Here is a 23,817-nt window from a genome sequence, read left to right as displayed (position 1 = left end):
GAAGGCGGGGTGGACCGGGTGGACGTACCGCCGAATTGCTCAACACGTGGGGCGTGAGGTCTCCACAGTACATCGATGTTGTCGCCAGTGGTCGGCGGAAGGTGCACGTGCCCGTCGACCTGGGACCGGACCGCAGCGACGCACGGATGCACGCCAAGACCGTAGGATCCTACACAGTGCCGTAGGGGACCGCACCGCCACTTCCCAGCAAATTACTGACACTGTTGCTCCTGGGGTATCGGCGAGGACCATTCGCAACCGTCTCCATGAAGCTGGGCTACGGTCGCGCACACCGTTAGGTCGTCTTCCGCTCACGCCCCAACATCGTGCAGCCCGCCTCCAGTGGTGTCGCGACAGGCGTGAATGGAGGGACGAATGGAGACGTGTCGTCTTCAGCGATGAGACTCGCTTCTGCGTTGGTGCCAATGATGGTCGTATGCGTGTTTGCCGCCGTGCAGGTGAGCGCCACAATCAGGACTGCATACGACCGAGGCACACAGGGCCAACACCCGGCATCATGGTGTGGGGAGCGATCTCCTACACTGGCCGTACACCTCTGGTGATCGTCGAGGGGACACTGAATAGTGCACGGTACATCCAAACCGTCACCGAAACCATCGTTCTACCATTCCTAGACCGGCAAGGGAACTTGCTGTTCCAACAGGACAATGCACGTCCGCATGTATCCCGTGCCACCCAACGTGCTCTAGAAGGTGTAAGTCAACTACCCTGGCCAGCAAGATCTCCGGATCTGTCCCCCATTGAGCATGTTTGGGACTGGATGAAGCATCTTCTCACGCGGTCTGCACGTCGAGCACGAACGCTGGTCCAACTGAGGCGCCAGGTGGAAATGGCATGGCAAGCCGTTCCACAGGACTACATCCAGCATCTCTACGATCGTCTCCATGGGAGAATAGCAGCCTGTATTGCTGCGAAAGGTGGATATACACTGTACTAGTGCCGACATTGTGCATGCTCTGTTGCCTGTGTCTATGTGCCTGTGGTTCTGTCAGTGTGATATATCTGACCCCATGAATGTGTCAGTAAAGTTTCCCCTTCCTGGGACAATGAATTCAAGGTGTTCTTATTTCAATTTCCAGGAGTGTATGAAGCAACTTGCGCATACAAGGAAAATGGAATCTGATATTCAAACTGCAGCGTCTGGCGTAACGGTCATTTCCTGGAACAAAGTAAAGTACGTGAAGTTCCTTCAGTCACATATATTTACATAAAAATACCGATAATCAGGATTCGCAAGTACTGCGCATCTTTTAGTGAGCAACTGTTCTGAATTAAGCATATACCAGGTAGATGCAAATTTACAAAATCCTGTATTCACAGTCTCAGAGTAGTGAAAGCACATCCATTGCTTACCAATCCCGAAGGCGCAGTGAGCCACAAGCTTTCAGCACGCCTCTGCCTTGGGCGGTAGGTGAGAAAAGGAAGGGGCACTTGTTAGCCATACCTAAAACTTATACCAGAACGTGGTATGTTTCTGTTCCTACCACAAGCAGTTGTAACGTTACGTCAATGACACAGTCATATTCTTTGTATATAGGGCAACGTGCTTCAAAACGATCGAATATTCCCAGTCACATAGATACTCTCGCACACTGGGTGGAATTCGAGGGAAAACGGACTGTGCCAGGAAGAAAAACTAGGTGTACGCATGTGCAATCTCTTTGACTAGAGGCTATGCTATTAGGTTTACTATGAAATGAAAGAGATAAACTGAAAATGAAAGCAACAAAGTACTGATAGGAAGCGGTGACAGAAGTGCCACACAGCTCCTACTCCTTATACATGTGAATCGCCTTCCACTTACCATTCAGCATGCAGAACTGGTACTTTTTTCAGACAATGCTGAGAATTGCAACAGAAGAGATGGTAAATGGTGCTTTGTTAAGCGTTATAGAGTGTTTGTCAGAGTACAGACTCGCACTAAATTTTGAAAATAAACACGCTATATTCAGTGATGCGGTCAACAAGGACGTATATGTAGATACGGTTCTTACTTAGCAATTATTGTAACCAATTTATTTAATATCAAAACTCTTTACTAAGGTGTTACAAGGGCCAAATATAAACCTCTTCTTTTAGAACAATAATGGCTTTTGAAGAACTCAAAACATGAATGTCTCCTTTCTTTAGAACAATACAAAATTTAAAGAATCGAAAGCATAATTGTCTCTTTTCTTTAGAGCCAACTAATATTAAGGAACACAATTTTAGTCGAGACTCATTTTAATCTTTAACCATGTTTCAAGATTTTCCTAGCACTAGAAGGAAGTGTATCAAACACAAGTAAATTACAGTTGGGCAGACCGACGTCGGATCATGCAACAAACCCCGGGCAGTGCAAGAGACTGAGAGGTCCCAACGAGACAAGAAAAGCACTACAACACATAGAAAAGTTATCTTAGGTAATGAAAGAACGCAACAAGAAATTTTTGATCCACCTCAAGGATCCCAAGCTCGAGGCAAATACAAATCGGGACGCAAAAAAATTCAAAAATTATTAAAGCACTAAATATAGAAAATAATGAAACCATCTTAACAGATATAAAAATATGCCTCAGAACATACCCACACAAGCTGCAAGGACACAATCATAAACGTCTGTCCCGTTCCAATGACGTCACATTTAAAGCAAATACAAATGCGCGCACAGAAAAATTCAAAAATTATTAAAACTAAACATCGAAAATATTCAAAGCACCTTGGTTGGTTGGTTTGAGGAAGGAGACCAAACAGTGTGGTCATCTGTCTCATCGGATTAAGGAAGGAAGGGGAAGGAAGTCGGCCGGGCCCTTTCAGAGGAACCATCCCGGCATTTGCCTGGAGTGATTTAGGGAAATCACGGAAAACCTAAATCAGCATGGCCGGACGAGGGATTGAACCGTCGTCCTCCCAAATGCGAGTCCAGTGTCTAACCACTGCGCCACCTCGCTCGGTCCCAAAGCACCTTAACAAATGTTAAAGTAGCCTTCAGAAAATAGCTTCCACAAGCCACCAAGCACCTTAACCGTCGCTGTATGAACGGTTTACTCTAACCAGATAGTCAAAAATGGCTCTGAGCACTATGGGACTCAACTACTGAGATCATAAGTCCCCTAGAACTTAGAACTACTTAAACCTAACAAACCTAAGGGCATCACACACATCCATGCCCGAGGCAGGATTCGAACCTGCGACCGTAGCTGTCTCGCGGTTCCAGACTGTAGCTCCTAGAACCGCACGCCCACTCACCAGATAGTCTAGACAAATTTTAGACACTTCAGTTATATTTTTAACAGCTACTGGAACAATTTAGCCAGAAACGTAGCAGGTGTTAAAACCTACTACTAATCGTTCTGCAAGGGGACTATGTCAATTTAAAACACAGCCTATGCTACTATGTACAAATAGCGTGGCTGCCACAAAGCAGAGCGGACCTACCTTCGTAATCCAACACAGTTGTATGGTAAGATCCCGCTTGCAGCACAGCCAAGCCCGCTAGGTATCAAAATCAAAACACAAGTCACAGTCAGTTAAAACAGGGCGCCCACAGTTTTCTTACGAGTAACAAATTCTCAAATGGGCAAAACAACTGCTTTAGGGCAGAGACCTGAGCACGTGTTGCCCTTTCCTTTATCAAAGAACCAATCGATCACCGTGCGGCCGTATGACTGCTCCCACGCGCAGGGGCAGGCGCCAAACTGCTCCAACACTCCAAGCTGCCGACAAAGACGGGTTTTTCAAGAATTCTGACACCGTGGACTAAGTGGCGGCAATTTCGCGGTTCTATTCCAGAGCAGGGTAACCAAGGAAGACACAGGCCTGAAGCAGGCCGGGACAGCAGCAGCACCGGCAAGCACGCCGCGACAACAGCCATACCGCTTCGTCCCGCAAGCCTGGCTCTCAGCCTTCCATTAGAAAAATGCCTGGCGGAAATACTGGCCACGTCTCCCGAAGAAACAAGTACATTAGCCCTTCCAGAATGAGATTTTTACTCTGCAGTGGAGTGTGCGCTGATATGAAACTTTGGCAGATTAAAACTGTGTGCCGGACCGAGGTCGAACTCGGGACCTTTGCCTTTCGTGGGCAAGTGCTCTACCATCTGAGCTACCCAAGCACGACTCACGCCCCGTCCTCACAGTTTTACTTCTGCCAGTACCTCGTCTCCTACCTTCCAAACTTTACAGAAGCTCTCCTGCGAACCTTGCAGAACTAGCACGCCTGAAAGAAAGGATATTGCGGAGACATGGCTTAGCCACAGACTGGGGGATATTTCCATAATGAGATTTTCACTCTCCAGCGGAGCTCAGATGGCAGAGCACTTGACCGCGAAAGGCAAGGGTCCCGAGTTCGAGTCTCGCTCCGACCCACAGTTTTAATCTGCCAGGAAGTTTCATATCAGCGCACACTCCGCTGCAGAGTGAACATCTTATTCTGGAAACATCCCCCAGGCTGTGGCTAAGCCATTTCTCCGCAATATCCTTTCTTTCAGGAGTGCTAGTTCTGCAAGGTTCGCAGGAGAGCTTCTGTGAAGTTAGGAAGGTAGGAGACGAGGTACCGGCAAAAGTAAAGCTTTGAGGACCGGGAGTGAGTCGTGATTGGGTAGCTCAGATGGTAGAGCACTTTCCTGCGAAAAGCTAAGGTCCCGAGTTCGACTCTCGGTCCGGCACACAGTTTTAATCTGCCAGGAAGTTTCACATTAACCCTTGCACGTCTGCTCGCAACGACCGCCAAGCTTCGACACCTGCAGCTCCACAAGGACCTGTCTCTCCTGCCTAGAGACCGCCAATCAAAGATCCTCTCATGAGAAAAGACAGTGTACAACTCACACATAATAAAACGTTCACTGCTACTATGCCATGCGCACATAGACTTCATGTTTAAACGGAATTTTGCTGCAGTCAGTGGCGAGCCAGGGTGTGAAACAGACATTCAATTAATTCCTCTACAGACGGGGACGAAAATTAGGACTTTGAAATCCGATCGATTACGGCATAATAGCACGGAACGCTTCCTCCTTGAAAGTTTACATTTTACACAGTGCAATTTACTGGACGCAAGGTATCGACCACGCAGAACGCCTCCTTAAGTTGTGTGCAACAATAGTATCATATCAGCAACTGATGTAGCTATTGATTAGCGGGCAGAAAATAAGGTAGAATACTCCAAATTAATGTGTGTAGTTATTGATGAAATCTGGTCCTGGAAGAAGTATATTAGCTTATCGAATAATTAATTTCAGCTACTTATGCTCTTCTTATAATTGCTAATTTTGGAAGAAAACGATTCAATCTCCTGTCATTTGTGCCCACTGTCGCTCTCTAATGGCTTACAGAATAATATTTTAGGGTCACATATCACTTAGATAGTACTGATTGCACGAAAGCGAGCAGTAAGAATAGCATGTAGCGTTCACCCATGGGCGTTATGTAAGTACCTGTTCAAGGAGAACTGCACAATCACAATAGATTTATTAGCTAACTAAATTCATCGTAAATAATAATCTCAATTTGAGAGGAGGAGAAATGTCCATACCTACAACACAAGATGGAAAACTAACCTTTATTATCCACTATTAAAGGTATCAGTGGCTCACAAAGGAGTTCAATATACGGCAACAAAATTTTGTGATCGTATCTCCAATAGTATAAACCCTCCACCGACGCTGTAAAAGACAGGACTGAGGAAGAAACAGGAAGGAGGATGAAGTAAATCTGCCATATTGTTATCAAAGGAACAATCCCAGCATTTGCCTTAAGTGATTTATGGATAGCATGGAAGCCTGTATCTGAATGGTAGGACCAATTATTTGAAACGTCTTTCTCTCGATCGCGCGTCTAGTGTGTGCGACCTAAGTCTTTGTACACTCCAAGAAAAAAAAGTGGAAGAAGAAGATGGAAAAAATCTCACCACGAATGAATTGTCCGAATGCTACAGAGGTCGGTAGATGTGATGTACATGTAAAGACAAACATAATTTCAGAAAAATTTGATCATTTATTTAAGAGAAATAGTTTTCAAAAATGAACAAGTCAGTAACGCGTTGGTCAGCCTCACAGTCTTTTGAAAGCAGTTACTGGGCTTGAAATAGATGTGCAGTGTTGTTGGATGTCGTCTCGAGGAATACCCCGCCGAATTCTGTCGAATTGGCGTGTCAGATCGTCAAAATCCTGAGCTGGTCATTGGGCTCAGTGCGAAATGGGACTCATGACTAAAGACAAGTCTACTCCTGTCAATGAGATTCCAGCCCAAAGACGTGTCTGGAGAAGCTAGGGACAGTGATGAGATACCAACCAGGCTATCACCCGCCATGCGGCCTGACAACTATGAGTGATGGTTCGAATGGTTCAAATGGCTCTGAGCACTATGGGACTTAACATCTGAGGTCATCAGTCCCCTAGACTTAGAACTACGTAAACCTAACTAACCTAACGATATCACACAAATCCATGCCCGAGGCATGATTCGAAACTGCGACCGTAGCAGCAGCGCGGTTCCAGACTGAAGCGCCTAGAACCGGTCGGCCAGGGCGGCCGGCCTATAGGTGATTGTCTTGGGTGCCATTTCTTACAGCATGTCCCCGTTTGGTTGTAATCGGCTGTATGCTACGCCGCGTTTTGTTGCCCTTATTGGCAAGCCATCCTAGGCTTACATTTCAGCAATATAATGCCCGCCCTCACACGCCAGGAGCTTGTGATGCTTATCTTCACGTTTGCCCAACGGTACTTTGGCCGACAAGGTCATCGGTCTTCTCTCTACTTTGAGGCATTATGGGCAGGACTCTACTACCAGCTCGGGATTTCGACGATCTAATGCGCCAGTTGGACAGAAGTCAGCACCAAATATCTCAGGGGAACATCCTGCAACTCTTTTAATCAATTCCAAGCCAATAGCTGCCAGTATAAGGACCGGAGTTGGACCAACGCGTTATTGACTTGCCCAATTTCTGAAGCTCTTTCGCCTCAATAGATCAACCAGTTTCTCTGGAACTGTCATCACTTGTTTTCCTGTACATTTACATCACATCCACGATTTCCATACCTTTCGCATGATTCCTACGTGGGTTTTTTTGTCTTACAGCCCATAAAATCGACAGAATATAATTAGGTAGTATTTTTATATGGCAAATTTATTGGTTACAAAATCCCCTCACTATCTTTCTCTTTGAAGGAGGTGTTTTTCTTTTTGCAACAAAGAGACTTGGGGTACGATACTGCACGAATCGATACTTATGTATTTTCAGTGCTTATGTTGCTCAGAGGTACGATGCAATATTCCTTTGTGGACACATGGTTGACGACATATGGAAATTTGGATGTGGCTGCCGTGGAGGATGCTCGGATACCCTAATGGTAAGGCGATCGCTCGTAATACGCGGAAAATCCGGCGTTATGTCGTCATTCTATTACACAGTTGATGTTGTCCACACTAGCGATAGCAAATAAATTTTATGTATGAACAGATTTGCTTCTGTGCAGTTGGTAAACAAATGCCATTAGGAGTATGAAGCAATTTTCAAACGAAACTTACATTTGCAAGAAAAAAGAAACAAAAAAAATCATGGACGTTGCCTCCTTGAGTGTTTACATTAGATACATAAGTAAAAAGTCAAAAGCGTATAATAGAAAAAAGAAACAAAAAATCAAAGACGTTGCCTCCTTGAGTGTTTAGATTAGATACATAAGTAAAAAGTCAAAAGCGTATAATTGGGTACCATTACTATTTATCAAATTTCTTAGTTGCATCTGGTAAGTCTGCTTCTACACAACTGTCAAATAAACGCCAATTTCTTGTGTTCATGTGTTCCTGTTCATCATGTACAAGATCTACCAACTACATACAGTTTTTGCTTAAGTTTCAAAAAGCATTCTCATGACAATCGTTTTACCATTCTTTTGTAGTTCTGGGCCGGTGATGAACAGCATCATGTATCTAGCTCCAGTCTCAGTTTTAGTTGGTGGCTATTTCTGTTCATCAGTACAGAGAAAAAACTAGAAAGATTACATCGTGGTAGATTCATTTTTTAGTGAGTGATTGCAGGGCTTCAATCACGTTTCATATTGATAACTCTACGGGCATGCTTTGGTTATTTAGGCGTTACTTTCTAATTAGATTCTCTCGATTTTGTAGATGCATGTCACCAAATTGGCAAAAAGTTACACAGTTTTAATCATTATATCTCATTATTTAATATTGTGTACGTTGGCGACACGAGGTCTACTCAGTAATAAAACGGTAGTGACGACACAGATATCGTGAATAAAGAGGATTCATTGCACCTGATTGGCAAAAATAGTTTTAGAAAATGGTTCAAATGGCTCTGAGCACTATGGGACTTAACATCTTTGGTCATCAGTCCCCTAGAACTTAGAACTACTTAAACCTAACTAACCTAAGGACATCACACACATCCATGCCCAAGTCAGGATTCGAACCTGCGACCGTAGCAGTCGCGCGGTTCCGGACTGAGCGCCTTAACCGCGAGACCACCGCGGCCGGCAATAGTTTTAGAGTGCCTTAAGATCTACAGGGTCGTCGGAAACAGTCTGCAATGCTTGTAGTGGTGTTTCAAGGTATAATGTGCTGAGAAATAGTTGCTATGAAAAAGTTCGGTACATGGTGACGTTTTGAAGTTAATTAGCATTGAACGTAGCCATTCAGGCCGTTGCTCGCGCACAATCAAGCGGCACGCCTCTTGTTCAGTTTTAGGAAACCATATGACGAACATATTTGCAGACACCATCTCTGACAGTACCCTTGAATTTGCGCGCGCAAGAACCCGACTGGCTAAGTTCAATGCTAATTAACTCAAAAACGGCGCAATGTATCGCATTTTTTCTTAGCAGCCATTTCTCAGCACACCTTATCCTGCAGAACCCTTAAAATTTTTTCAGATTGTTTCTGTCCATCCTGTACAGGGGTCACAGTCCATCGAAGATCGCTAAGATATGTATCTAACACGTGACGCAATACTGACCCTACGACTTATCTTAGAAGCTAGATTAAGGAAAGGCAAACCTACGTGTCTAGAATTTGTAGATTTAGAGAAAGCTTTTGACAATGTTGACTGGAGTACTCTCATTCAAATTCTGAAGGTGACAGGGGTAAAATACAGGGAGCGAAAGGCTATTTATAATTTGTACAGAAACTAGAAAGCAATTGTAAGAGTCGAGGGTCATGAAAGGGAAGCAGTGGTTGGGAAGGGAGTGAGACCGGGTTGTAGCCTATCCCCGATGTTATTCAACCTTTATATTGAGCAAGCAGTAAAGGAAACAAAAGAAAAATTTGGAGTAGGAATTAAAATCCATGGAGAAGAAATTAAAACTTTGAGGTTCGCCGATGACATTGTAATTCTGTCAGAGACAGCAAAGGACATGGAAGAGCAGTTGAACGGAATGGACAGTGTCTTGAAAAGAGGATATAAGATTAACATCAACAAAAGCAAAACGAAGATAATGGAATTAAGTCGGGCGATGCTGAGGGAATTAGATTAGGAAATGAGACACTTAAAGTAGTAAAGAAGTTTTGCTATTTGGGGAGCAAAATAACTGATGATGGTCGAAGTAGAGAGGATATAAAATGTAGACTGGCTATGGCAAGGAAAGCGTTTCTGAAGAAGATAAATTTGTTAACAACGAGTATAGATTTAAGTATCAGGAAGTCGTTTCTGAAAGTATTTATATGGAGTGTAGCCATGTATGGAAGTGAAACATGGACGATGAATAGTTTGGACAAGAAGAAAATGGTTCAAATGGCTCTGAGCACTATGGGACTTAACATCTATGGTCATCAGTCCCGTAGAACTTAGAACTACTTAAACCTAACTAACCTAAGGACATCACACAACACCCAGTCATCACGAGCCAGAGAATATCCCTAACTCTGCCGGGAATCGAACCCGGGAACTCAGGCGTGGGAAGCGAGGGCAAGAAGAGAATAGAAGTTTTTGAAATGTTGTGTTACAGAAGAACGCTGAAGATTAGATAGGTAGATCACATAACTAATGAGGAGGTATTAACTAGAGTTGGGGAGAAGAGAAATTTGTGGCACAACTTGACTAGAAGAAGGGATCGGTTGGTAAGAGATGCTCTGAGGGATCAAGGGATCATCAATTTAGTATTCGAGGGCAGCTAGGAGTATAAAAATCCTAGAGGGAGACCAAGAAATGAATACCTTAAACAGATTCATAAGGATGTAGGTTTCAGTAGGTACCGGGAGATGAAGAGGCTTGCACAGGATAGAGTAACTGCAGCAAACCAGTCTCTGGACTGAAGACCACAACAACAACACATGTATCGAACTCTGTAAGTTCATCTTCAGTTTGGCTTTATGCTCATGTAATGCTACATGATGATGAACGTACAGTTCCAGAATCTCGCGTCTTACTTATTTTTATTTTGACAACTTTCTTTTCCCGGGTTGCAACCATTCGGTAGTAAATAACGGAGATGTTGAGCAATAAATCTGAAATACTGTTCCTCAAAATTTTCGTTCAAAGACAATAATTGTTTGCGAATTGCAACACACACGCAGAAGTTTATGTGGCCAAAGCGAGAAATGTTTTAATGTCTCTGAGTGACTTCTCCATCTGCTCCTGCTTCTGTTTCTCTTCCCTCTCGTACTTCCATAATTACCAGCACCTCTCCGTGACACCCCAAGAGGCCACGCGATGCTGGCCGTGCGCATCTCTTTGCGGCCACCTAGACGCGAGTGAGAGCTGTTTGACGGCAGGTCTCACTACTGTTCCACGGGATTCTTGGAAGTCTGGAACCGCTAAGCATCGCTCAAGCAGCTTCCAAGTTTTTCTCACAAGGCAAAATGCATGCGATTTTCAAACCGTACACAAAAAAAAGTTCGTCAACTATGACGGGAATCGAACTAGTGTCCTCTGGTTGAAAGAAGATGCGCTGATAGCTCAGTTGTGGAGCTGAACTTTGTGAAGTCTCGCACGAAAACTTGCACAAGAGGTGTGTGTCCCTTTAATCGCGGTATAATGCTTGCCAAGGATTTTGTTACGGACCACAGCCAGACAATAAAACCATTACTTTACAGCTGCAGACAAAAGATTTATACAAAAATACCTGTATCTGTCTACGCTTTGTTGTGCCTCAGTCTGCTTAAATGGAAAAGAAAGAAAAGAGAAAGCATACATTTTTAATATGTTTGGAAATTATATATATATCCTATTCTCCTTCCCTCACCTGTCGCTTTTCCCTCTCTTTCTCTCTCACCTCCTCCTCCCTCCTCTCTCTGTACATCTTTTACTCCCCCTCTTTCTCTATCCATGCCTTCCTACCCCTTATCTCTCCACCTCTCTCATCCCATTACCTCCTCCCCCCTTTCTCTGTCCCATCCCCCTCCTCTCCCTCTCGTCCTACCCCATCTCCTCCTATTTAACGCTTTCCGTCCATTCCATCCCACCCCTCTTCAAAAAATGTTCAAATGTATATGAAATATTACGGGACTTAACTGTTGAGGTCATCAGTCCCTAAGCTTACAAACTACTTAACCTAAATTATCCTAAGGACAAACACACACACCAATGCCCGAGGGAGGAGTCGAACCTCCGTCGGGACCAGCCGCACAGTCCATGATTGCAGCGCCTCAGACCGCTGGGCTAATCCCGCGCGGCCCCACCCCTCTGTCCATCCCCCTTTCTCCCTCTCCCTGATCTAGAGCCTCGTTCATTGTTACTGAAAATTCACAGCTATCGTAATATCCTAAACATACGACTTACCTGTTTTCTAACAACGTTACACCATTGCACATTTTATAACGTTTTCCTCTTATTAATTTTGTATAAATGTATGTATTACATAATGAGATTTTCACTCTGCAGCGGAGTGTGCACTGATATGAAACTTTCTGGCAGATTAAAACTGTGTGCCGGACCGAGACCCGAACTCGGGACCTTTGCCTTTCGCGGGCAAGCGCTCTATCAACCGAGCTACCCAAGCACCACTGAGGCCCTGTCCTCACGGCTTTACTTCTGCCAGTACCTCGTCTCCTTCCTCACTTTACAGATCTCCTGCGAACCTATGAATTATATATATTAGTTAAATAAAATCATGCGCCTAAATCAGTGGAACATTGTGTCAAAATTTCAAAGTGTTCGGTCAAGAACTTTCTGAGATATACGATTTTCAACAACATTAGCATTTTTATTTATATAGATTATATGGTCACTAACAACACAAATTAAACCACCTCATGGGCCATCAATGTAGATGTAAAGTTAACCAGAAAGGTAATATTATATTTACATCAATTAGGCTAATTTATTTGTATAAATCAAATAAAAATAACTAGCGATATATTACATGCTCGTTCAGCAAACTCCGTAAAGCCACAAATATGCGTTGTTGTAATCAGCAATAATAGTACATCGCATGTCCACGAGAACAAGCGAAACATCATTCTGAGGACACATAATCCTTTTCTGTTAGAAAATAAAATATTGCGACCAAAGTTACAGAAAAAGTCATATTCACGCAAGTTGCGAAACAGCCGCACCAAAACCTGTGATGATACAGGAAAGCATTTATGCCTTTATTCCAACTACGGGTCATATTCTATCTACATAATACCACATTCAGTCAACGAGCCAACCATACAAAAGTGGTATTTACAGTTATAAAAAGGTCGCGATGTATACATACAGGATGAAGCAATGGTTGTTAGGATGAAACCAGCACGGCGCCTGACAGGTCGACGGTTTTCATGAGCGGTCCGGAATTTTGATTAAAACTGCTCAAAAGTATCAATTCATAACGTTATATGTATATATACACAGGTAGGAGAACTTCCCTTCACGTAATTCAAACATTCACAGCAAACGGTAACAAAAGAAACAAAATTGTCACGCCGGAATATAGCATCTGTCTGAGAAATAACGTCCTTTGTTAAATCTGTTTCTGGAAAGGAAAAATGTAATCGATAGCAAAGCACTGAGAGTCACAATTTCCAGGAAAGAAATTTTAAAAGAGCTATAAAACTTTCTCGCGCTCTGAGGCGCGTTTGTTCGTAGTATGGAGGCAACGTTTCGAGAAAGATTATTGTCGTCTGACGAAGGATTGTAACGTGTACCTATAAAACAAAAGCTTAACGCGATGCTGACCAAATAAGTACTCGGGGTGTTCGCGAAGTTTCGAGATGAATAATCTCTCATCGCTTCTTCCGCGAAGTTTGCGCCAAAGGTACAATCGGAATAATGGATAACGTTTTGTTCGGTCACTACAGGAAAATATTCTGCAATATTCCGTTCCAGCATATACTCCATTTCCACCACTTTCCGAGATAGACTGCATTTGTTGTTATTGACGCTGTTACGTTGGAAGGGGCGCTTGGCGAGATACAATGCCGTGGACTGTTTTCTAGAACACTTTAGTGAGCAACCATTGGCAGTTTGAATTCCCGCTGTTGGCGAAGACGACCAGTAGTTTGAACTAGTGCAGTACAGTGGACACCTGCACGAGATGGCTGCTTCTTGCGGAGAAGGTGACAGCAACTAGCCAATTTTTATAACGATATTTATTTACACAAATAGCTTCGTTACCGGTTTAGAATTGATAGGCTCATCGACAGACGGATTATTCATGTTAATTATCATTATCTCTCATTTAATATACTCTGTAAACAATGAAACGTTTGTAGTTTGTAAATTTCTGCTGTTACCTCAATGTATATATCGAAATATCTGTGAGAGGAATTCTTTGACATTGTAATTGTTGTGGTATTGCCATCTTTGTGAACATCCTTACATGCGGCAAAATGATGTTTATGAGTGGTGCTTCACATATGCGTGTGCATATGCATAACAATTTGCTTCATGTACTGTTAGCTACTGCATGATCACAAGCACTCAGTATTGCAAAGTAATTGCGCCGAAGTTTCGGCGAAAGTAACTAAAACATTTTGCCTTTAATAATTTGTTTATATCTTTCGAAATCGTTAAGACGTACAATTACAGTCAAGAAGACGGTTTCTCACATCATGTTTTGGTTTTATGGAATCACCACGCTAAAGAATTTTCATTATACGGGGGAATGAAAGTTGGAAAGTAATGTGAGCTGCAAGGAAAATGTATCTTAATGTGAACAATCCGTCTGATGATCGAAACCGGTAACGGTAGTATTTGTGTAATTAAATAACACTATAAAAAGTGGCTGGATAGTCTTCTTTTCTCTGCAAGAATCAACCAGTATTTTGTACACAGCCTTGGTGTCAAAATGTCAGTTTTCGACAAAATAGCTGAAACGTTAGGCTTTAAGATCTGTGTGTGACTTTCGAGTAAAGTGAAAAGACCACACAAATTTAGTGGCTTCAAAATGTCGGACTATGTACCTGCAAAACAGCATCTGCAGAGAGTTTTGCTCCTCTGCTTTTGAAGATATCTGCTGCCGAAAGTAATCGTTTGCTAATGGAAGCGTATGGAGAACATGCCCTGTCGGAAACAAAATGTGCAGAGATTGGTTTAAGGATTCAGAAACAGCGATTCTGAGGAGAGTGACAATTTGTCCTGGTCGGTTTGGTATACAGTTAGTTGCTTCAACTGGATCAGTAGACGAATACTAAAAGTTACGAAACACAGTTACTCAATCTGAATCGAGCAGTTAAACTCCCACAATTCCTCGAAACCTGACGTTTTAATTTCATAGAATGGGCATATGATTAGTGAAACGGAACAGTTCAAATTTCTAGCCCACGTTCAGGATCTTGTTCCAAGACTTAATGATGACATTTTTACTATTCTAACGGTATCTGAAGTAAGAGATCGTTCGACACGAAAAATAAGTCTACTTTGATTATTTTCATTCGCTTAGTTAAAACTCAGCAGAAATCAAACATGCATTTGGGTCGGACTCTTGTGCAGAAAGGTGTACAGTATACTGCTGTATCCATTTTCAATAAGGTAGCACTAGAATTCATATATATTAGCAGTAATCCACTCACTCTCAAATCGAAAGTGAAGAGTTTCCTCATGGGTCAGTCCTTCTATTCTGTCGAGGAGTTTCTTAAAAATTAAGCTGATTAATGTTGTATTATTGATTGCGTTTACTTAAACTTATGGCTTGATTTTTTCTGGTTTCATAAACATTTTATTGTAATCTGTTATTACTTTTATGTTGTAATTTCATGCACTGACACGTTCCATGAGCTTGGAGATTTGCCCTTGAATTTGGTGCTACGGAACTTGACGTGTAAATAAATAAATAAATAAATAAATAAATAAATAAATGCTCAGATACATGACAAAGTCATCTTCTTCATGACAATGACGAGCCACATGTAGCAAATCTAGTGAAGGAAATGTCGACGGGACTCCCATAGGATATTTCCCCCCCCCCCCCCCCCCCTCCCCCCTCGGCATATTCACCAGACTTCTCTCCTTCCGATGGCTGTTTGTTTTTGAAATCGAAAACTAGCTTCATGAGCGGATCACCCCTAAAGAATCTACATTTCTTTATCGGGGAAACAATCTGTTAACCGAAAAGACGAAAAAGATTGTACATGCAGAAGGACACCACTTTTAGTAAATTATCTTCTAGCACGCTTTTGAAATAAACGTATTCCTGTCCAAAACCATAATTAATTTCACGAAATGAAACGTAGCTCCCAATTGATGGGCCTTCTCCACATCCTCTCACTCGTGTGAGGTAACGTCTCAGTTACACCAGGCCGGCCGCGGTGGTCTCGCGGTTCTGGGCGCGCTAAGACATCACACACATCCACACCCGAGGCAGGATTCGAACCTGCGACCGTAGCAGTCGCGCGGTTCCGGACTGAAGCGCCTAGAACCGCTCGGCCACCGCGACCGGCGTATGATTGATGTGACATTGATATTTAAACTTGAATAGTTGTAATTCGACAGATGTCTGTATAATACAACATATATCTTTATATTACAACAAATCTCTCTACAATAGTATTGGTACAATAGTACTGTACTGTACAACAGACAGACGCTCTTAACAGCTCTATTTGTATATCCCATCAGGGAGTCATGGAGCATGGAGCAGAGCATTGTTAACTGTAGCAAAATTCAGTGCTAACTACCGGAAATATGAACCACTGAAAATTTAGTAGTTTATAAATTTATAACCCCACAAACAGATTATTCAAGGGCGTATTGAAAAGCAATACCCCAAAATTTTTATCTAGAAACTCTTAAAGTATTTTAAATGAAACAAACGCCATTAACATTGTACATATTTATTCTTATTGTCTACATATTCCAGCCCACTGCCCCTAGAGGGCTCCAAATTGTCGCATGTGACACGTCGATGTGTAAGGGAACTATGTTGGTACGTGAGAAACAGTGTGCTGTATTGGAGTATCGAATTCGAACATTGCATCCACACATGGAGTACTCTGTCCTTCAGCACGACAATGCCAGACTACACACGATCTCTGTGACATCTGCAACAATCCGGCGCCTCTCGTTCACTGCCATTGATCATCCTCCACACAATCCCCCCTTGGCCTCGTCTGTTTTTTATCTGTTTCCAAAACTTAAAGAGCATCTTCGACGACTTCAATTCGGCAGCGATGAAGCGCTAGAAGCACAGGTGAGGTTGTGGCTCCGTCAAGAAAGTTAAACATACTACAGTGAAGTTATCAATAAACTCGTCACTCGGGAGAAATGTGTTCGTGGACAGGGTGCTTATTTTGAGGAATAAATATGTAGACACGAATAATAAAGATGCAGAATGTAAATAAAGTTATATTTATTTAAAAAGATTTCCTATTTTTCATATAAAGTGGTGGTGGGAGGCTGCTACGGGACCAAACTGCTGAGGTCATCGGTCCCTAGGCTTGCACACTACTTACTCTAACTTACGCTAAGGACAACACACACACACACACACACACACACACACACACACACACACACACACATGCCCGAGGGAGGACGGGGGAGAGCCGAGCGAACCGTAGCAAGGCGCCTTTGACCTCACGGCTAACCCGCGCGGCTACATAAAGTCAGAGGCTGTACCTTTGAGTACTCGCCTGTAATTACTAACATCATAAAAGTAAGTAAAACCATTTTATTGTGATATTAAACATTTACAAGTGTTTCTTCGTGGAGATAGTCAGAACATCTGCTTAGCATGACCAATTCTGTCATCCAGAATCCTCGCTTCTTCTCCGGGGATATCATATATACCAGCAGTACGCTATCATTAAAACATACACAAAATAAACATAATCTGCGACAAAGATATCAGTGATGCGAGAACGCTGTACGTCGCACTTGCAAATAACTGCAATCTCTATGTTCAAAGAGGTTCAGTAATTGAACGAAACCAGTAGCCAGTGTAAAAACTACGACATAAGACTGCAATGGAAGATATTTCAAGAGTTGTAATATTCCATGTTTCTTCACTCAGCACAAAAATACCACCATCGCATAATTAAACGTCGGAGAAATTTGTGATGCCGTATTCTATATTTGCAGCGAAACCTCACTACCTCATTAGTAAATACTAAAGAATTTCGTACTATATCGTTTCTCACTTACACAGCGAATAAAAAACGTGGCTTCTTTGTGATATCCAGCGGTCTCCTATGAGAAAATTGTAAGGAAAGCTACATATATTTTAGAGTCAGTGCGGCAATTAACCCAACATGTATCAAATGTACATATAAACATCGCGAAAGAATATGGAATTATACAGAATGAATTTTTTTGATTCTGGAAAATATTCTCCAAGGTGTGGCTAAGCCATGTCTCCACGATATCCCTTCATCCAGGAGTCTTAGTTCCGCCAGTTTTGCATGAGATCTTTTGTGAATTTTGGAAGGTATGAGAAGAGGTACTGGCGGAAGTACGGAAGTACAGCTGTGATGATGATGATGATGTCTGGTTTGTGGGGCGCTCAACTGCTCGGTCATCAGCGTCCGTTCAAAGTTCCAATTTTTACACAGTCCAGTCTTTTTACACAGTCCAATGTAGCCACTGTCACTAATGATGATGATGGTGTTGATGATGAAATGACGAGGACAACACAAACACCCGGTCTCCAGGTGGGGAAGGTGGTGAGTTGCGCTTGGGGTGCTCATGCGGCTGTGCATTTTGCCGCGACAGGTAAAGGTTCCGATTTCCAATCTCGGTAGGGCACACAGTTTTAATCCGCCAGGAATATTCATTTGGAATTAAAGTTTAAACAGCTTGCTTCGAAGAAATGACGATGGCGATGCTTGCGACATACGAGCCATATCTTGCATAGTCGGATCACTTTGAATCATTTTGTTTCTTGTAGCAACATACGCGGCGGTTGTAATAACAGACTACGTAGATGACGCATTTTAGCACCCGCTGACTGTACGATCTGAAGTCACAGACTACTTAATAAAAGCATCAGTTGTCGGCAGGTGTAAACAATGGCCATCGCCGAACACATCAAAGTTGCACAGTACTGGAGCTCTGAAAGTTTTTCAATAACGTTTGTTTCTGTACACGATCTAGATTGCAGCTTTCACACAAATGTCGATTACAATGGTCTGACACCATTAACGTATTTTGCTGTGTACTGTGCAGGGTGACGTATTATTTCACCCCATCATCGAGTAAAATATTCGTAGACAGTCAACATCATTTTGCTGTGTACTGTGCACAGTCCGACATATTTGGTTAACACGATATAAATGGTACGAAACTGATGCCTTGTCTTGTATTTATCTGCGCCTATCACGCATTAAAACACATATTAAACGCTTAAAAATAGACTTAGATGACTTGACGCACTACACGAGTTTCGGCAAAAATTATGCCTACAAACTTTTGCATTTATCTACTTTGGGCTGTAAGATAATGTGCTGCACTCCTACAGGACGGTTATTTCGTGCCATTTAGATCATGTTCAGAAAACTTGTTAAACTGTTTCGATGTCGTCGTGCACAGTACACAGCAATGCCATCTTAATGGTCTACGACCGTTGTACTCGATAATGGCGTAAAATAATACGTCAGAACGTGCAGTACAGAGCAAAATACGATAATGGGCTAAGAGCATTGAACTCGATAACGCCGTGAAACCCGAAAGCTATATTGTACATCTACATCCACATGATTACTCTGCAATTCACGTTTAAGTGCTAGGCAGAGGGTTTATAGAACCACAATCATACTATCTCTCTACCATTCCATTCCCGAACAGCGCGCGGGAAAAACGAACACGTAGACCCTTCTGTTCGAGCTCTGATTTCTCTTATTTCATATTTAATGATAATTCCTACCTATGTAGGTTGGGCTCAACAAAATATTTTCGCATTCGGAAGAGAAAGTTGGAGACTGAAATTTCGTAAAAAGATCTCGCCGCGACGAAAAAGTCTTTGCTTTAATGACTTCCATCCCAACTCGCGTATCATATCTACCACACTCTCTACCTATTGCGTGATAATACAAAACGAGCTGCCCTTTTTTGCACCCTTTCAATGTCATCCGTCAATCTCACCTGGTAAGGATCCCACACCGCGCAGCAATATTCTAACAGAGGACGAACGAGTGTAGTGTAAGCTGACTCTTTAGTAGACTTGTTACATCTTTTAAGTGTCGTGCCAATGAAACACAACCTTTGGCTCGCCTTCCCCACAATATTATCTATGTGGTCTTTTCAACTGAAGTTGTTCGTAATTTTAAACACCCAGGTAGTTAGTTGAACTGACAGCCTTGAGAATTGCACTATTTATCGAGTAATCGAATTCCAACGGATTTCTTTTGAAATATACAGTTAAGTGGCGGTTTATTCCTTAAAAAAGAAAAAAAAAACAGTGTATGACTGTGGGCCAGCATAATCGAAAACTGATACTCCATTAGTAGCCGGAAGTTTATCAGAGCAGGTTATTGAATCGCACACGTAAAGGCTGAAAACTCTATGGAAACATCTTTTGCAGTCCACTTATTGCGATGAAACGTTTTGCCGCCTGTGACACTCTGGACGGTCGACACCGGCGTGTTCGGAGAGCAGTGAAGTACCAGCGCTTCGCCGCAGGCCGGCACGCCTCCCGCCGACGCTCAGCCAGTGGCGCACTCACCGTGGTCGGCGCTCCTGCGGAAGAGCGGCGGCCCGTCCATGTCGGCACTCCACTGGCGCTGCTGGATGCTGCTGGACGCTCCGCCGAAGCACCACTACTGCGGCTCCCGCGCGCCACTCGGGCTGCCGCCGCGGCCGCACGGCGCATGCGCAGATCCGGCGCCCGCTCCGGCACCCGGTCGCAACAATCGCTCTCTTTCAGCGCCGGCCGAACACTGCGCGGCAGTGTCTCCGCGGACGGGGAAACACCCTCTCCGCTCTGTGACGCGCCCCTAGCCGCCCACGTCTCAATTAGCGGACCCTGCGTCCTCCTCCTCCCCAGATACACATCTCGGCCGACTGGCTGCCAGGGGTGTCTCTGACGAATGACCTCCCGCTACATCTCGTTACACAGCCAGTTTATATACACCCTTCCAAACGTTCGAGTACACTAAGTGAAATTGCAGTACGCAGAAAGATGCTGAGAGATTCCAGTGACCAAAAGAATTGCACAAGAAAGTGTGATAGTAAATACACTACTGGCGATTAAAATTGCTGCACCAAGAAGAAATGCAGATGATAAACGGGTATTCATTGGACAAATATATTATACTAGAACTAACATGTGATTACATTTTCACGCAGTTTGGGTGCATAGATCTTGAGAAATCAGTGTCCAGAACAACGATCTCTGGCCGTAATAACGGCCTTGATACGCCTGGGCATTGAGTCAAACAGAGCTTGGTAGGCGTGTACAGGTACAGCTGCACATGCAGCTTCAACACGATACCACAGTTCACCAAGAGTAGTGACTGGCGTATTGTGACTAGCCAGTTGCTCGGCCACCATTGACCAGACGTTTTCTATTGGTGAGAGATCTGGAGAATGTGCTGGCCAGGGCAGCAGTCGAACATTTTCTGTATCCAGAAAGGCACGTACAGGACCTGCAAAACGCAGTCGTGCATTATCCCGCTGAAATGCATGCTTTCGCAGGGATCGAATGGAGGGTAGAGCCACGGGTCGTAACACATCTGAAATGTAGCGTCCACTGTTCAAAGTGCCGACAGTGTGGCACCCAATATCATCACCCCGTATGCCAGCATGGCTATGACGAATACACGCTTTCAATGTGCGTTCATCGCGATGTCGCCGAACATGGATTCGACCATCATCATGCTGTAAATACAACCTGGATTCATCGGAAAAAATGACGTTGTGCAATTCGTGCACCCAGGTTCGTCGTTGAGTACACTATCACAGGCGCTCCTGTCTGTGATGCAGCGTAAAGGGTAACCGCAGCCATGGTCTCCGAGCTAAAAGTGCATGCTGCTGCAAACGTCGTCGAACTGTTCGTGCAGATGGTTGTTGTCTTGCAAACGTCCCCATCTGTTGACTCAGGGATCGAGACGTGGCTGAACGATCCGTTACAGCCATGTGGATAAGATGCCTGTCGTCTCGACTGCTACTGATACAAGGCCGTTGGGATCCAGCAAGGCGTCACGTATTACCCCCCTGAACCCACCGATTCCATATTCTGCTAACAGTCATTGGATCTCCACCAACGTGAGCAGCAATGAAGCGATACGGTAAACCGCAATCGGGATAGGCTACAATCCGACCTTTATCAAAGTCGGAAACGTGATGGTAAGCATTTCTTCTCCTTGACACTAGGCATCACAACAACGTTTCACCAGGCAACTCCGGTCAAGTGTTGTTTGTGTATGAGAAATCCGCTGGAAACGTTTCTAATGTAGGTGTCGCCACCGGCGCCAACCTTGTGTGAATGGTCTGAAAAGCTAATCAAATGGTTCAAATGGCTCTGAGCACTATGAGACTTAACGTCTAAGGTCATCACTCCCCTAGAACTTAGAACTACTACAACCTAACTAAGGACATCGCACACATCCATGCCCAAGGCAGGATTCGAACCTGCGACCGTAGCGGTCGGGCGGTTCCAGACTGAAGCGCCTACAACCGCTCGGCCACTTCGGCCGGAAAAAGCTAATCGTTTGCATGTCACAGCATCTTCTTCCTGTCGGTTAAATTTCGCGTCTGTAGAACGTCATCATCGTGGTGTAGCAATTTTAATGCACGGTAGTGTACATTGGTTGATCCTGTATTACGCGGAGTTACCAGTTGTCAGAAAACGGAAAATTCAAGTATAATGTCAAAGAAACCACTCGTGCATGCATGATGTTGCCATCTGGCAACGCACATGGTCTGGCTGGATCGAGATAGGCAGTCTTTAGCGTCATTATTTTGGCATAAACAGCCAAAAATCGATAATCTTTGCTGAAGGTCTAAAGTACGTGAACACACACGGAAGCACAAAGAGTTATTCTGATGGGGCAGCCGCAACTGTACTAGTCCATTTACATAGTTTTCCTGTTTGTGTTCCCGGAGGCACAGCACGGGGGAACGGTTGTTACGAAATTTTTGCCCTTTTTACTTTGATACGGAACATTTGCTTCCAGGACAACATTGGGGTGAGGATGACTTCAGATGATTAAATAATTTTATTTCTTACAACAGATGACGGAACTTTAAGTGTTCCGATACCGATCTAGAGTACACAATAAAAGATTGCGGACTAAGCAAATGTCCTTCGGTTTCTTTATTTTTCAAAATACACACAGAAGCAGCCGAAAGAGTGAACTTTTACTTTAGAATTTTAAGATGTATTAAATGATGCCTGAAGTTTGGTATTCTCGGCACTCTCTTGACCCTGTGGATCGCGGAATACCGAACTCCCTAATGATTCCTGAAACGGAATGTTACATGCGTCTACCTCCAAATATCATTCCTCATTCACAGTCTATTAATTCCCGTCATGCGACCATTATCATATGTGAAACATTTTGACAAGCATCACCCGAGTACAAACGATAGCCTAGTGTACTCGATACTGCCGCCATCTGTATATGTTCTTACCACTATACCACTATGGCTTGGCCGCTATTTGGCGCTGCCATAGGTCAATCGGATATCACTACGTTTTTTTAAAAATAGTAACCCCCATTTCTTATTACATATTCGTGTAGTACGTAAAGAAATGTGATTGTTTTTGTTGGACAGCGTTTTCCGCTTTGTGATAGATGGCGCTGTAATAGTCACAAACATATGGCTCACAATTTTAGACGAACAGTTGGTAAAAAGTAGGTCTTTTAAATTAAAATACAGAAAGTAGGTACGTCTGAACATTTTATTTTGGTTGTTCCAATCTAATACTCGTACCTTTGCGAACTTATCATTTCTGAGAAAGCATGCTGTTGCAGTGTGATTACCTGTAAATATCACGTTATTGCAATAAATGCTCAAACTGATCTCCGTGAACCTCAATGCATTTGGCAACACGTGTAACGACATTCCTCTCAACAGCGAGTAGTTCGCCTTCCGTAATGTTCGCACATGCATTGACAATGCGCTGACGCATTTTGTCAGGCGTTGTCGGTGGATCACGATAGCAAATATCCTTCAACTTGGAAGAGCAGTTGAACGGAATGGACAGTATCTTGAAAGGAGGAAATAAGATTAACATCAACAAAAGCAAAATGAAGATAATGGAATTAAGTCGGGCGATAATGAGTCCCCAAACCCAAGAAAATGTTTGCAAACCTTGTCACCAAGGAAGTTGACGGCATCAGTATTTTGGGATAGGGAAGGTGTGCTTCTTATTGATTTTCTCGGACGTGGAACAGCCATAAATTCTGCTCGGTACTGTCAAACTTTGCGCAGCCTTAGAAGAGCAGTTCAAAACAAACGCCGAGGAAAGCTGACGCCCAAAATTATATACATCTGAAAGAGCGA

At 43.4% G+C, this 23,817-nt stretch overlaps 1 protein-coding gene across 2 annotated transcripts in view; it reads right to left on the bottom strand.

The window, feature by feature from the left end:
- Positions 1 to 20,249, bottom strand: part of LOC126267068 (muscle, skeletal receptor tyrosine protein kinase-like) — a 590,423-nt gene extending 570,174 nt beyond the window's left edge. Inside the window, exon 1 of one of the 2 annotated variants that reach the window (XM_049971921.1) lies at positions 20,033 to 20,249. In XM_049971921.1, the coding sequence (XP_049827878.1) occupies positions 20,033 to 20,072 (40 nt within the window). In that variant the 5' untranslated portion in view covers positions 20,073 to 20,249. The remainder of the gene's footprint in view (positions 1 to 20,032) is intronic. The other variant, XM_049971918.1, reaches the window with a different exon arrangement.
- Between the last annotated feature and the right edge of the window lie 3,568 nt (positions 20,250 to 23,817).

Source organism: Schistocerca gregaria, chromosome 4 (assembly GCF_023897955.1).
Source record: "Schistocerca gregaria isolate iqSchGreg1 chromosome 4, iqSchGreg1.2, whole genome shotgun sequence".
NCBI lineage: Eukaryota > Metazoa > Arthropoda > Insecta > Orthoptera > Acrididae > Schistocerca > Schistocerca gregaria.
This window is presented reverse-complemented; position numbering and strand designations above follow the sequence as displayed.